Raw genomic sequence first — 13,381 nt, forward strand, 5'->3', positions numbered from 1 at the left:
TGATTCGACGTAGACTACAGCTGTCAAACGATTACATTTTATAAATCAGATTAATTACATCTTAGAATTTTGATTAATCATGATTATTCGCTATGCTTTTTAATCAAAAAAATGTGCCCACCAAATTTGAAGAGCACCTGTTATGTTAATTATTTCTACATTTAATGTTATGAGGATGTCTTCCACATTTTTTTTGATCCACTCCACGCTCTCCTCTTGTTTTTCCTAATCAGTTAATTGCATAATTTAAAATGATCCCAAAAAATGACACCAATATTTTAACTAGAACAAACATTCTGAATGTCATACGCAAACATTTGTTAAATGCTTTACCTTAATGCATGTAATTAATGTTTATTGCTCAAACACAACCTGCGCTACCGTAAACATAATCATCCGCTATCAAACTGAAGGATAATCTGCGGTCAAAATTAATAGTCGGATTATGCTGCGTTAATACATGATTAATGCTATAATTTTTTTGTGATTAAACAATTAGTTAACCCTTTAACTTTGCCAGCACTTGTAAAGACACACAAAAAAGGTTGAAGGTTCTAGATCACTTAAAAAAGATTAACTGTAAAACAAAATTCAGTGCAAAGTTGTTGACTTAAAATACAATTTGTTTGCAAGAAAGTAAATCAGAGTAAGCAAATAAAGACAATAATGGCATTTCCTGAGGACGCAGGCAGACTCTTCAGAGAATAGATTTGTCCAAAAATTTGATAATTTTTTCCACCCAGGGGACAGTCGGGTTGGCACAGATTTGAGTATTCTTCTTGGTCACCAGACTGCAAGGGAACAGACAACATTGACAATGTTGGGACAGCATTTTAAGACACATTCAGAGTAATTAAATGATCCAATGAAACTTACATGACTCCCATTATGGGGCATCGGTTGTCAGTCACGTGATAGGACTGAAAGAGTTTGCGGTTCAGTCTCCGTGGGTAGTGTTCAAAGCAACAATCTTCAGGACCGATGGAACCTGGCGAAGGAAAGCAAACTGAAATAAATGTGACCCAAAGAGAATTGAAAGACGAATGTTCAAAGTCTCACTGTTGCCGAAGACGGCCGAAAGCGTCGCCGCTCCCAGCGCGCAAAGCAGAAAGATGTGCACGCTCCTCATGGCTTTATCTTCTGGAGATCTTGATGATGAAAACAGTCACGGCGCACCTAAAGAAGCAGCACTCGGCAGCACATTAATATATACGGTACTTTCTACATCGTGGAAGAAGGTGGGCACTTGTTGCGGTCTTGACACACGACTTTTAGTTGCTCGTGACATCAAACTTTCCACTCCGCTTTCAAATCTGCAACGGAAATGAAACAAACTTGTGGTTGTCGCCCTCATATGTCAAGTCCATATAGACGTCGGTGTACAATAGAACAATATGAATATATGAAAGTCCTTTATTTGGTCACGTGACGTGTTTATTTACCTCCAGCAGCCAGTCCAAAGCAATAATAACCCAAACCCGAAAAAAGGACAGCAAATCAACGACATAACAGTGCAATCAGAGTTTACATTCATTTTCTTGATGGTCTGATTTTCTTTGTATTTAAACCACAGAGGATCAATTGAGCCAATGTCGCGTGTAACAAAAGGGGTGTGTTACATTATGGAAATACTACTAAACGAACACACACACACACACACGCATAAAAACACAAATATCCAAACTGAAAAGAGCCTGAGGGATGACTCATGATGCACCCGAGGGCCAATGTGCAAAAGTTATTGCAGTTCTGTGGTGTGCTGCTGTGCTTGGGGAGGGAGTGCAAAACCACACGGACAATATTATATATATATATATATAAAAAAAAAAATGCTTCCTGTTTCCTATCCAAGTCATCAAATTGAGCGGTAGATGATGATGATGAAGTGCCCCGGGCCCAAAAAATTTAACCCCATATTCACACCGTCAATTTGCACTCGATAGCAGACGATGCCCGGGAAACCGCTTCTACGAATAGTGCAAAATATTGAACTTAGCGGTCGACATGAAGACAAGCCGCCATGGGACAGCGAGGAGGTGATTTGAAAGAAAAGCACCTGCAGCAGACAGCCCCTTCCAATAAATAAGCTCCTCACGCGAATAAAACCGAAAAGTCCAATTCAGTAGTTAAGTTACGATACGTCCCGCAAATATTGAAAGGCAGCTTCTGACCTCATTCCCAGAGGATCTCGACATGTAACATTCAAGACAACAATCGCCTCCAGACAAAGCTTTTGCGGAGTCACCTAAAAACAAAAAACAAAAAAAAAGCCGTTAAAGAGAACCGAGTGACAAAGTGGAGGTGATAACTGGCATCTTGGTGGTCCCACGGGGTCCAGGAGTGTATCATGTTGTGTGTCCTTTGCTGGGAAGTTCATTAAATAAGGCACCCCTGCTCCGCTACTCACGGGCCCCCGTCGACGTCATCATCATCAACGTCGCTCCATTAAAGACGCTAGAGTTCAGTCTTTTTTCCCCGACGCATGTCAGCGCTTCAGCATCGGACTGCCTCGTTCTGGATCTTTCTGTAACGTCTGCAGAACCTAAAAGGACGCAATCTCATCAAAATGATTCACCATGGATTAAAAAAAAAAAAAGACCCGTGTCGGCTTTACCTGCGCCCACTTCCTGTTGCGGCTGGTCATGTAGACGGCGGCGATGTGCTGGAAGAGATGCTCGGCGGGGACGAGGTCGGGCAGGCGGGTGAGGAATTGGGCCATGTGGATGAAGTCCATGCCGGTCAACACGTCCTGGAAGAGGCGCAGCAGGCCCAGCGCCGTGCGGAACAGGAACTCCTCGCCGTCTCGGCAGAAGACGTCCCACACGCGAGACGCCAGGTCCAGTGGCAGAGACTTACTGTACAGGGTGAAGATCCTGGACGGGGGAGTGGAAAAGAAATAAAACGAGTGAAACGATAGTATTGTAAAACTGTCAATATTATTTAATATCTTGATTGTGGTCTTATGGGACAGCAAAATATGTTATTTAAGAATTTTATTATGCCAAATATCGGAATTGGCCTAAAAAAAAAAATTCATATTGGTCACCACTAATATTAATTTACTCGGTACCACGGATTTTAACTTGAATGCAACTGTTTCCTGACACTGATGTATTTGTACATCAAATACATCTTTCAACAACATTTTAGTTACGCAAAAACTACATAAACATTGAACAGACATCCAAAAGTTTGCACCATTAATGGCTTGACCTCATTTTGTGTTCATCCTAAAATGCCAGCAAAAACAACATTTTGTGAGTAGCATACTGAAAAATAACTCGAATTATGCTATCAACACTTTCCCATCACGGAAAAGAGAATAAATGACGGGAAACTTGACATGTTTTACGTGTGAAATTACAAACACAACTGAGAATTTTCAAAGCGACCCCCGCCGACACCCCCCCCTCCCCACTGCACAAACAGCCATTTCCTGTTTTCTCAGAAACTCAAAAGCGGCGCCTGAAGGCAGACGCCACAAAAATGTCAGATTGAAGATTGAAACGGTTTTAAAAACGACTCACCAGTCGATCAAATAAATATCGGGGGTCAAGTTGTTCTTTTTGAAATGTGCAAAGAGCTTTGGTAGGTTTTCCTCAAAGAACACCTCGAATGCAGCAAAGTACGTCAACATCTGCGGCCACACAAGAAGAAACACATCACCACGACGTGCGGGTTCAATCGCGATCTTCTCGTTTTGAGCACTGACAAGGCTGTGGTCCACTCGGAAGAAGGCCATCTGACAAGGTTTGTTGAGCAGGTTGGCGAAGGCGATGAAGGCATCGGCCGTGTCCAGGTTCAGGATGAGCACCGCCGCGATGAACGACATTCCCTGCACCTGCAAACGCAAACGCCGCCGATGTCATAGGCAGTCGAAAAGCGCCACTTGGAAGTCATGCAGACTTACGTCTGCCCAAAAGACATTTTGTTTTAGTCACACTTAGTGGAAAGCAGCCAACCAAAGAAGTCATTCCAACCACAATCACACATGCCATAAGTGGGGGCGACGTGGGAAGTTCCAAGCCAGTGCTGCCACTTTCAACTTTCGTAAAATCAGTACAAAAATATAAACAGCTGCTCAGTAAGTCGCAGTGATATGAGTCATTTTAAACAGAGTAATGTAAATAGTAGTACTGTACATTAACTGCCATTGTCATCAAAAAATCATTTGAAAAATGTATATTATTTAAAAAAAAAATCCACTTTTGTTAACAAGAGTAGGAAATGTTTTTTTATTGTACATTTGGGATAGATATAAAATTTATGATTAATCGTCACTAGTGAAGTCATGCGATTAATTACAATAAATTTTAATCGCCTGACGCGAAATAAAGAAAAAATTAGTAGCGTCAGGCAATTATTATTATTATTTTTTAAATCGCAATTAATTGCATGACTCACGAGTTAACTCACGATTAATCACAAATTTTATATCTGTTCTAAATGTACAATAAAAAAATTCTAGATTTTCACACTCTTCTTAAGGTGATAGGAAATCTAAAGAAAATGTTGCTGTATCGAAGGCCTTGACTTACATAGCCGACGTCCGGCCGGTAGCAAGTGTAAGCTCCCAGAATGCTGTGCAGCACGTCATGATAGGGTCCGCCCTTGACGAGACAAAGACATAATGCGATCACGCATTCTGGCAAAAGAAGGGAGATCCAATCCCCGAGCGGGGAAGGCTGCGCTTCCCACCGACCTTCTGGAAGATGCACAACTGGGGGAACGTTCTCGAGATGTCCAGCTTGATCAGCTCTAAGCTGGACTCCCGATTCGACGAGCCCAAATCTGGGAGGGGGGAAACATCACCACAAATGAGATTCAACAGCGGTGGCAGTTGGTGGCGTGTGGAGTCCGCCCGTACCTTGGCTGTCAGCTTCTGGTGCGCTGGCTGGCGTACTCCACTTCTCTTTGGCCCGCGCCAGACAGATGTTATAAAGCTCTGTGGGGGCAGATAAAAGGACGGTCATTACCGTGATGCGTCGCCGCAAATGGACTGTGTGGACTTTCTATCAGTCTATGATGATCAATACATCTTTTTGTTCGGCCTCTCTGTGTGGCCTGGTACCAAATGTCCAACATGGACATGTAACCCCCCCAAAAAACAACACCACCACCACCAATATTACATTTGTGATTCAATATGTCATTTTTGTCCAAGGTCCTCTATATATTTCTTGTAATCAATTCATCTGTATTGTAATAAACAGTATCAGACTTATTATACATAAATGTTAATGCTACACTCTAAAAAAATTGTTGGCTAAAAAAATAACCTTATTATGGGTGAAAATGGACCGATCCTCTTTTTGGCTCAATTTGTCGCAACTGAGTCAAGAAATGCGCCTTTTAGTGTAAAACAACTCATAAATATTGGTCAGATCCTTTACTTGGGTCATTTTGTATAAAGCAACCCAGAAAGTTGGGTTAAATTAACCCATGAAGTGGATCGGTCCATTTTTGATACATAATTAGGTTACTTTTGACCCAACTGTTTTAAGAGTGTAATCTTAACTACATTTTACAATGTCAATTTGAATTCAAGGAACTGCTCAGCTCCAACAGCAACCGGGTTTACACGGAGCCTTGCACTCCGATTGGAAAGAAAACAAATGACCAAACTGAATGAAAATGCTTCATATAAAGACCTTAATCGGAATTTAAAAAAAGCTGAATTTGAATGGGTTCGGGTTAGCATGCAAGTAGCGTGTAACATGTGGATCGCGTGACATGTAAACAGTTGACCAGACCACCAAACCCGGCTAGTGAGCACCGGTACCATGTGTGATGTTGAGTTCGTTGCCCACAGCCAGGCTCCACACTTTTCCTCTGACACTGGGCGGGATGCCCTGCCACCACAAGTCCCTCACTCGTCGCGACGTGCACCTGCACAGGAAGAGAGCGGAGGGGTCAAAAAAGGTGGACTTTGCCGCTACGGGCTCATTCTCCAAATTGTGATCGATGTGAACGAGTTCACGGGCTTTGGGAATGACTAACACGGCGCTCCAGTTGGGCAGGATCTCCTGATTCCACGTCTGAGCAGCTGAGCCGATGCTCTCTTCCAGCTTGCAGCGCTGCTCCAGTTGCTTCTTCCTCTTCTGGGCCTCCTTGAGCTCTACAGACGATAACAGAGAGGCTGAGACGCGAGCAGGAAGGATGCGCGAGAGTCTAGAAGTGCCGCGAGATCACGTTACCTCGCTTCTTGGCCTGGGCCACCATCTCTTCATATTGCTGCCTGTGTTTCTCTGCCTCCTCGGCCGGCTTCGCTGGAAGATTACTGGGACATGTTTGTACACATATTGGAAATTGTACAACAGCTTGAGAGAGAGAGAAAAAAAGCAGTAGCATGTTGACTGGTAATGCAATGCTAATCTCCGTTAGCCTGCATATGGTGTTTTGCATCCTATGTTAGCATCAGGCTAGCGAGATGACACATTTTTTTGTGTTTTTGAGTCTATGGATGAGGGTGGTGAGATTTGTTTGAAGACAAAAGAAACATTTTTAAAAAATGGGAAGAATGTCTGGAATGTGAAGATAAAAAAAAAAAAAAGCAACAATATGCTTTCATCATCCCCGTGTAAAATAAAACGGGTAGCAGCTCAAAGCAAACAAAGTGTGTTTACATACGCAGGTCTGTCCTCTAGTATGAGAGCGGTGGTGGAGAGAGGCTCAAAGTCCAGGTTTTTCCTCACATTCTGCCTGGGGGACGTCAGGTTGCCGTGTCCAGCTCTGCCAGTCTTTGTTTCATATTCCTGACCAAGCAAAGAAATGCACATGGGCATCATTCATATTCATTCTTTTGAGGGGTTCTGGCCTCCAACATCTGGCAGGAGACAGGCACAAGCCAATCAGGCATCTTCTTCCGGGTGAAGTAGAACGCTCCTGTAAGTAGGTCAAAAGCAATATGATCACACACACACACACATCTCTGTGTGTCGCTGGTTAATAATGCAGGCTGAGTGACCGGCTGGCAATCAGCTTAGCGTGCCGACGCACTTTGAACGTGCACGCTCACGATTGAATCGTTGGGACTGATGAAAGTAATTGGATTGATTTTTTTTTTTTTTGTCAAGCTTCGAGAGGAGCATAAAAACATGAAGCCGGCTTTAATGGGAGCCATAAACGCTTTATAAAGCACTTATAGCGTGAAGCTACAGCCAAACAGTAAATGTGTTGTAAAACGAGCCCTGTGCACTTTGACACAGCAATGCGTTGATGCCAACACGTGAAGAGAGATTTCAAAACAAAAATAAAAAGTAAGGCGTCGTTACGGTGACGCAACATGAGCATGAAAATAATTTTGCTGAAAATAGACTTTCTGTGCCGCCGGAGCTCATGCTTTTCTTCTGACATCCGAGTCATCCACCTGCTCCAAGCAACACAAAGCACCTTCCAGGAATTCAAAGGAGCTATTGTGCAAAACCCGAGGCATCCTTCCGACTCTATCCACACTGCTAACTCACCATGAACGCGGTGGGGTCCGCGCACAGCGACGGTCCTACAAGGGGGTGAGCTGGGAGTTTGTGTCTTGGCCGAACCCTAGCCGAACGTCATGGCTGCTCCCGAGGGGCTCGCTACAGGCGGCGGCGCCCGCGAGGGCACGCTAGGACGGTCGAGCGGCTTCCAGCGGGACACGCCCCGCACGGGAAACGATGCGGCCGCATGGTGGCCCCCGTTTGCGCGGCTCCCTTCCCCCGCCTGTCTGAAGAGGGATGCTCAAGCCAGCTGCTCCGCATCAGATCTGGAGCGACCGCTGAGTGTTTGTGTGTGCGCTTTAGCCACTGCACCGCAACGCTCTGAGCTCTACTGTGCCCTGGCAGCCTTTCTAATCGATCCCAGAGAAACAGATCATTTTCCTCTATGACTATATCACTCCATTAAAAATGGATTTGTATTCTTGAAAATAAAAAATGTAGTAAGAGCACAGCGTGGTGCCGCTTTCTCAATGAGGAAAAGGTTATGGCAAAATAACACACAGGTTCTCAAAGCCTGTCTTTAAAGTTGCAGCAAAACTAAAGGCTGGAAATTTGAGCTTTTTTTTCTTTCTTTGTTAGCTGATCCCTCATGTCGGATATGAGGTTACAGCCATGGATCAAGTTGTGAAGCACACGTAAGCCTTTGGGATTAGTTAGCACCAGACACTTTGATATATAAAGTTGGGGAATTATGCATTTAAAAAAAGACAGCGGTGGTAAAAACCTGCCTTATCACAGTTTTTTATTACCTGTGCTTTTACAAACTGCGCATAAATCATTTGAACCTCCCAGCTGACAGGGTCCTTGCATAACAATGTTATTTTATCTCTTGTGAGCGGTCATAATAGTACTTGTGATTTATCATGGACAATGATAAGAAATGACAGGGACATGCAAACTTTCCCTACTACGGGCCACAAACAGAAAAGGCTGAGTTTGTAATTCATACAAAGTTTTTTTTTTTTATATTACCGGTGACAAATCTTCAAATTGGGAAAATCAAGACAAGGGAAATGTTTTCATGATCAACTGGTGTTCCATTGAAGTAAAAGTTACCTTCTGTATTCTTTTAGGGTCCTTGATGGGGACGTCACGTGGCGGCACCTTCCCAAACAGCTTCCAACCAGCGTCCCGCTGCTCCACTGCGTGACTGTCCTTTACTTTCCTGGCAAAGAGACTCCTGAAACACACAGCGTAAACTTCTTATTGTCCATACAAGGAAAAGAAAAAAAAGTCAGGCTGAGGTGTCAATACTCCTGCTTTCACGTATCCCTCACACAAGTGCAAGTGAGGGCTTAAATTAGAAGTGTGAACGGCAAGAGGGTGCAAAAAGCAAAGTGGCCATGTGCAAGAAGAGGTGCAAGTTCAAAAGAAAAATAAATTCACTGTTAATTCACTGACCTCATGCTTGTTTGACCAATTCTGACTAACCTTCACATAGCAAAAGTGACACCGGGCCCAAAAAATAAAACATGCTAGAGACTTCATTTACTCTCTGACAAGCAATAAATTGTTATTTTCACAGATTCCACCGGGGAAGTTTGGGCCAATCGTAGCATTTCATCTCAAACATGCAGATTTGAGTGAAAATGATATCACATTACATCACACGCTCTTTGACAAAGGTAAAAAAATGTAGCAGGTGATGTAGTCGGAGATGAAAAAGACTCTTTCATATTGTTGACGTCTTTGAAACAATCAATGTTTGTCTTCTTCCTCACTGGGAGAGCGAAGGAATATTATGCAATATGCAATGGCATCAACCACCCGGTTTCCTACGTGACATTTTCCGCTCTCGCGTACGCCACAGAACAAATGTTGACGAAGCCATTTTGCGCGTTTGCGCTCAGTTGAGCTGAAGGGTGGAACAGAAGGAAAGTCCGCCGCTGCTGCTACTTTGCGTTGCATGAGCACAGCAACAAGCTGCAAAAAGACAAAAGCCAAAGGCCAAAGTGCACGCAAACATCAAAGCGCTGCTGGAGGCCGCCGCCGCCGTAAATCCAGAGAAGAGTGTTTTAAACACAGCGGCAGTCCGCACGCAATCAACTTGTGATTAAATCACAGCCGCTGCTCAATAAAATATCCCCAAACGTCCGCCTACCTGTCAATGTACAGAAGAAGCGACGAGGCTGTCATCCTGCTCGGACACGAGCTAAAAGGCTCAAAATGGTCCACGAAAGTTGGAAGCGAGGACGTTCGTTAACGCCGGCGTGCAGAGCCAGAGGTGCACATCCCATAGTTTATATCCAGGGAGTTACATACTGAAGGAATATTTCACAGACTCTTTGCTGCTCCACCCTTTGCAGTGGGAGGGTGGAGAGGTTTGAAGGGCAGCAAGGGAATGTGTAACTTTACAATGCGAGCGACTGATACCAGCGCAATTCACTGCATGGGTGTGTGTGTGTGTGTGTGTGTGTGTGTGGTTAATGAACTTGGGTGCCCCCGTCAAAAGCAATAAGCTTTGCTGGCAAACATACCAGTAAGTGAAAAAGGATTTTCCTGTGATTAGGCAATCTTAGGCAAGATTAAAACATGAACAGGATGCTGACTCATGCGGTTATTTAGGCGCATGTGAACCAACACATTCCTTCGCTATATGCTTTTTTTTATATATGCATTGCTGCTTTGTGTGTGTGTGCGTGTGTGTGTGCGTGTGTTAAGCGTGTTGCGTATTCAATTACAACCATACAACATCGCCTGCACTGGCTAAATGCTAACACACAAAGCAAAAGAGCGAAACACTGTCGACAGGCTAACGAATAGCATTGATAGCAGCCTGTGACGTTGTATACCTTTAACACAAGCGGCTCATCAACATATGGAGACAACATAACAGGACTTTACAGGTCTATTTTTTTTTTTTTATCCTCTGCGAAAAATTATGACTAACTTGTGGCCGATTTATGATCAGGAACTAGAAATTAGAAAAATAGAAAAGGATTTTATGCAATTATATTATATTATAGGGATTAATAGGTCTTTCTTTAAAATTAGCCAGCATTGTTTTTTGGGTGGGGAATTTTATGTATCTCAAGTACTAATGGTAGGGGGGGGGGATATGTTTCAATAAGTTTCAGAGTGTGTGGAAAGGGTAAACTATAAAATAATATTTTAATATGCTCTCTGTATCAGCTATTTGGAACATATCCACACCCACCCCACCCCAACCCCAATTAATAAGGATTTACTTTATCCTCAATTTACTAGACTAGCAAAACAAACTAACCTGTTGAACAAGCTGGCGAGAGATCCCAGTTTCTTTTGCCTGCCATTTTATATGCATTGCTGCTTTGTGTGTGCGTGTGTTAAGCGTGTTGCGTATTTAATTACAACCATACAACATCGCCTGCACTGGCTAAATGCTAACACACAAAGCAAAAGAGCGAAACACTGTCGACAGGCTAACGAATAGCATTGATAGCAGCCTGTGACGTTGTATACCTTTAACACAAGCGGCTCATCAACATATGGAGACAACCTAACAGGACTTTACAGGTCTATTTTTTATTTTTTATCCTCTGCGAAAAATTATGACTAACTTGTGGCCGATTTATGACCAGGAACTAGAAATTAGAAAAATAGAAAATGATTTTATGCAATTATATTATATTATAGGGATTAATAGGTCTTTCTTTAAAATTAGCCAGCATTGTTTTTTGGGTGGGGAATTTTATGTATCTCAAGTACTAATGGTAGGGGGGGGGGGGGGGGGGTATATGTTTCAATAAGTTTCAGAGTGTGTGGAAAGGGTAAACTATAAAATAATATTTTAATATGGTCTCTGTATCAGCTATTTGGAACATATCCACACCCCACCCCACCCCCAATTAATAAGGATTTACTTTATCCTCAATTTACTAGACTAGCAAAACAAACTAACCTGTTGAACAAGCTGGCGAGAGATCCCAGTTTCTTTTGCCTGCCATCCTCTTCCTGTCTCATGACTCCAGGGGGACTCCCTTGCACCAGACCCCTGAAGTCCTTGGAGCATCCTGGCGACGAAGCCAGCGCGACGTCGGAGAAAGGAGCCATGCAGCTGTCGTCCGTCTCCAAGGTGACGATGGCGCTCGAGTCGGAAGTGACGGTGAAATGTAAGATGTCCTCGTTGGACGCCGAGAGCTCCGTGCTCATGCTCGACGCGCTGCACACGGAGACATCGTCGCTGCGGTTCAAGGCTCGGTGGCCAGCTGCGGCGCCGGGCAATCGGAGGCCCGGGCTGAAGAAGCGGGTGGCGTCGAAGCCGCTGCGTGGGAAGCTGGACGACTTGGGCACGCCGTTGCTGTCGGAGGGGTCGTCATCTAACGTTAAAGTAGCGGGAGAGTCTCCTCCGTTGAGATCCGGAGGGTTGAGCTCCAGAGTTGGGATACCTGAATCTTGGGAAGACAGACTGTGGCTGTCGAGGTCGAGACTGAGCTTCTGTGGGCTGCAGTGGAAAATGGAAGTTGGGGGGGGGCATGGTGCGGATTCACCTTTGAGCACCGTGCTCGAATCAGAGATGTGATGCTTGGAGAGAGTAGAGCTTCTTACTACACTACCGTTCTCCACAATTACTCCTCCTGACACACCTGAAAAACAGCCATTTCTATTTAATGTAGAATAAAACAGTGTCAAATCTTTATTTTCACATAAGCCTAGACTATAAAGTCAGAATATGTATGATCAAGTTGATATTGTAATACAGATGAATTATTGCTTGCATTTGTCAAAACATAAATGTGAAATGGGCCTTGAAAAAAAATCGCATATTAAATCACAATTGCAATATTGAGGGGAAATAAAAATCGCATTTACATTATTTTACAAAATTGCCCAAACCTACTTAATGTTAACACATAATGACAAATATAATTGACAAGCTGAGACTTAGCATCAATAGATGCAGTGTTACAACACTTTAAGCAATGATGCGTACTGATAATGTACTTGTTCAAATTAAGTGAAATATCATTAATCTATTCCAGCAGCGCAAAACAAGTTATTTTATGTTTTTTGAAGAAGATAAAATGCACTGTACTGTACAAAAATAAAACCATACAACAGAAAGTGGCTTCAGAGTACGAGTTGTGGGTTCATTTTTTGGTCTTCGAGTTTAACTGCCCTGTTCTTTCTTTTCACTGGGTTAGCTTCAATCATGTGTTAACCAGTGTGCGTACTTCATTGAAATACAGATTAAGCTTTCAGAATCACATCACGTGCATTGCATTAAGCTCATTACACAGTCTATTGCTATTTAGTTCATATGTATCTAATGTTTTTAAAAAACTGCAGTGTTGTCTGTGTAAACAAAAGCGTCACAAGGTGACAAGTGCGTGAGTTTTGTGTGACAAACGGCCAGTAGACAACCTACCACCGCGACTTTCCGTCCGGCCCGGGTCACAGTGGGTCGGGTTCGCCATGGGGGCCGCTCCAAGCTACAGGTGGCCGGCCGTCGTCCGCGGACTGGAGCGCTCCATGGTGATGCGGCAACCACTATCACCTACCCGGCTTCTCTTCAACGCAGCTTGATGTGAACAAACATGAACGCCGCGAGGTCATTTAGCGACAGGGGAGGGGGGGGGGGAGCACTTGGAACAGGACTCGCTCACTATTAAGTCCACTTGTCTTTTAGCGTTTCCTTACCGGAACCGAAGCAAGGTTGAACGCTCTCCAAGGCACAGGAACACGTCCCCGGTGTTCGGCGAAGAACGCGAGCAAGGGAAATGAACAAGCTTAGTCGCTTTAGTTCGCATCTTGTACCTGTCTGCCTGTTTCCGCCGCCATTTTAAAACAAACTTGCAACGGAGTGTAATCGAGCCCTGAGTGTTGACGTCGGATGGAGTCACCTGTCCACGGCCCAAGACATAATCAATCGACCTACCAAACTACGATACTCTTATATTTTTTTATTATGTTTTTAAAATAAT

The 13,381-nt window shown here is 43.8% G+C and overlaps 2 protein-coding genes and 1 long non-coding RNA gene across 7 annotated transcripts; 1 reads left to right on the forward strand and 2 right to left on the reverse strand.

Moving 5' to 3' along the window:
- Nucleotides 1–338: 338 nt before the first annotated feature.
- ccl36.1 (chemokine (C-C motif) ligand 36, duplicate 1) lies at nt 339–1,208 on the reverse strand. Its single transcript, XM_086058376.1, has 3 exons — nt 1,060–1,208; nt 877–988; nt 339–791 (listed from the first exon to the last, which is right to left on the reverse strand). The coding sequence occupies exons 1-3, from the start codon at nt 1,127–1,129 to the stop codon at nt 698–700; spliced, it is 276 nt and encodes a 91-aa protein (XP_085914502.1). The 5' UTR covers nt 1,130–1,208; the 3' UTR covers nt 339–697.
- tbc1d14 (TBC1 domain family, member 14) lies at nt 1,165–13,254 on the reverse strand. Of its 5 annotated transcripts, XR_015090436.1 has the most exons (17): nt 13,098–13,254; nt 12,826–12,978; nt 11,359–12,043; nt 8,535–8,658; nt 6,631–6,755; nt 6,198–6,280; nt 6,001–6,118; nt 5,783–5,889; nt 4,868–4,945; nt 4,703–4,791; nt 4,539–4,610; nt 3,713–3,841; nt 3,528–3,637; nt 2,615–2,873; nt 2,408–2,542; nt 2,172–2,245; nt 1,166–1,313 (listed from the first exon to the last, which is right to left on the reverse strand). XR_015090436.1 is itself a non-coding variant. In XM_086058372.1 (15 exons), the coding sequence occupies exons 2-15, from the start codon at nt 12,872–12,874 to the stop codon at nt 2,486–2,488; spliced, it is 2,085 nt and encodes a 694-aa protein (XP_085914498.1). In that variant the 5' UTR covers nt 12,875–12,978; nt 13,098–13,254; the 3' UTR covers nt 1,400–2,485. The 5 variants fall into 5 exon arrangements, 2 of the variants coding, with proteins under 2 accessions (XP_085914498.1, XP_085914499.1); XR_015090437.1 differs by lacking the exon at nt 2,172–2,245 and having other exon boundaries at nt 1,165–1,313; XR_015090435.1 differs by lacking the exon at nt 1,166–1,313 and having other exon boundaries at nt 1,400–2,245.
- On the forward strand, nt 6,711–9,009 carry LOC147159372 (uncharacterized). The gene is made up of 2 exons (XR_015090438.1): nt 6,711–6,887; nt 8,552–9,009. It is a non-coding gene; the product is annotated as an uncharacterized LOC147159372 (long non-coding RNA).
- Nucleotides 13,255–13,381: the final 127 nt, after the last annotated feature.

This window comes from Leptonotus elevatus, chromosome 17 (genome assembly GCF_054856555.1).
Source record: "Leptonotus elevatus isolate MCC_2025b chromosome 17, RoL_Lele_1.0, whole genome shotgun sequence".
NCBI classification, from domain to species: Eukaryota; Metazoa; Chordata; class Actinopteri; order Syngnathiformes; family Syngnathidae; genus Leptonotus; species Leptonotus elevatus.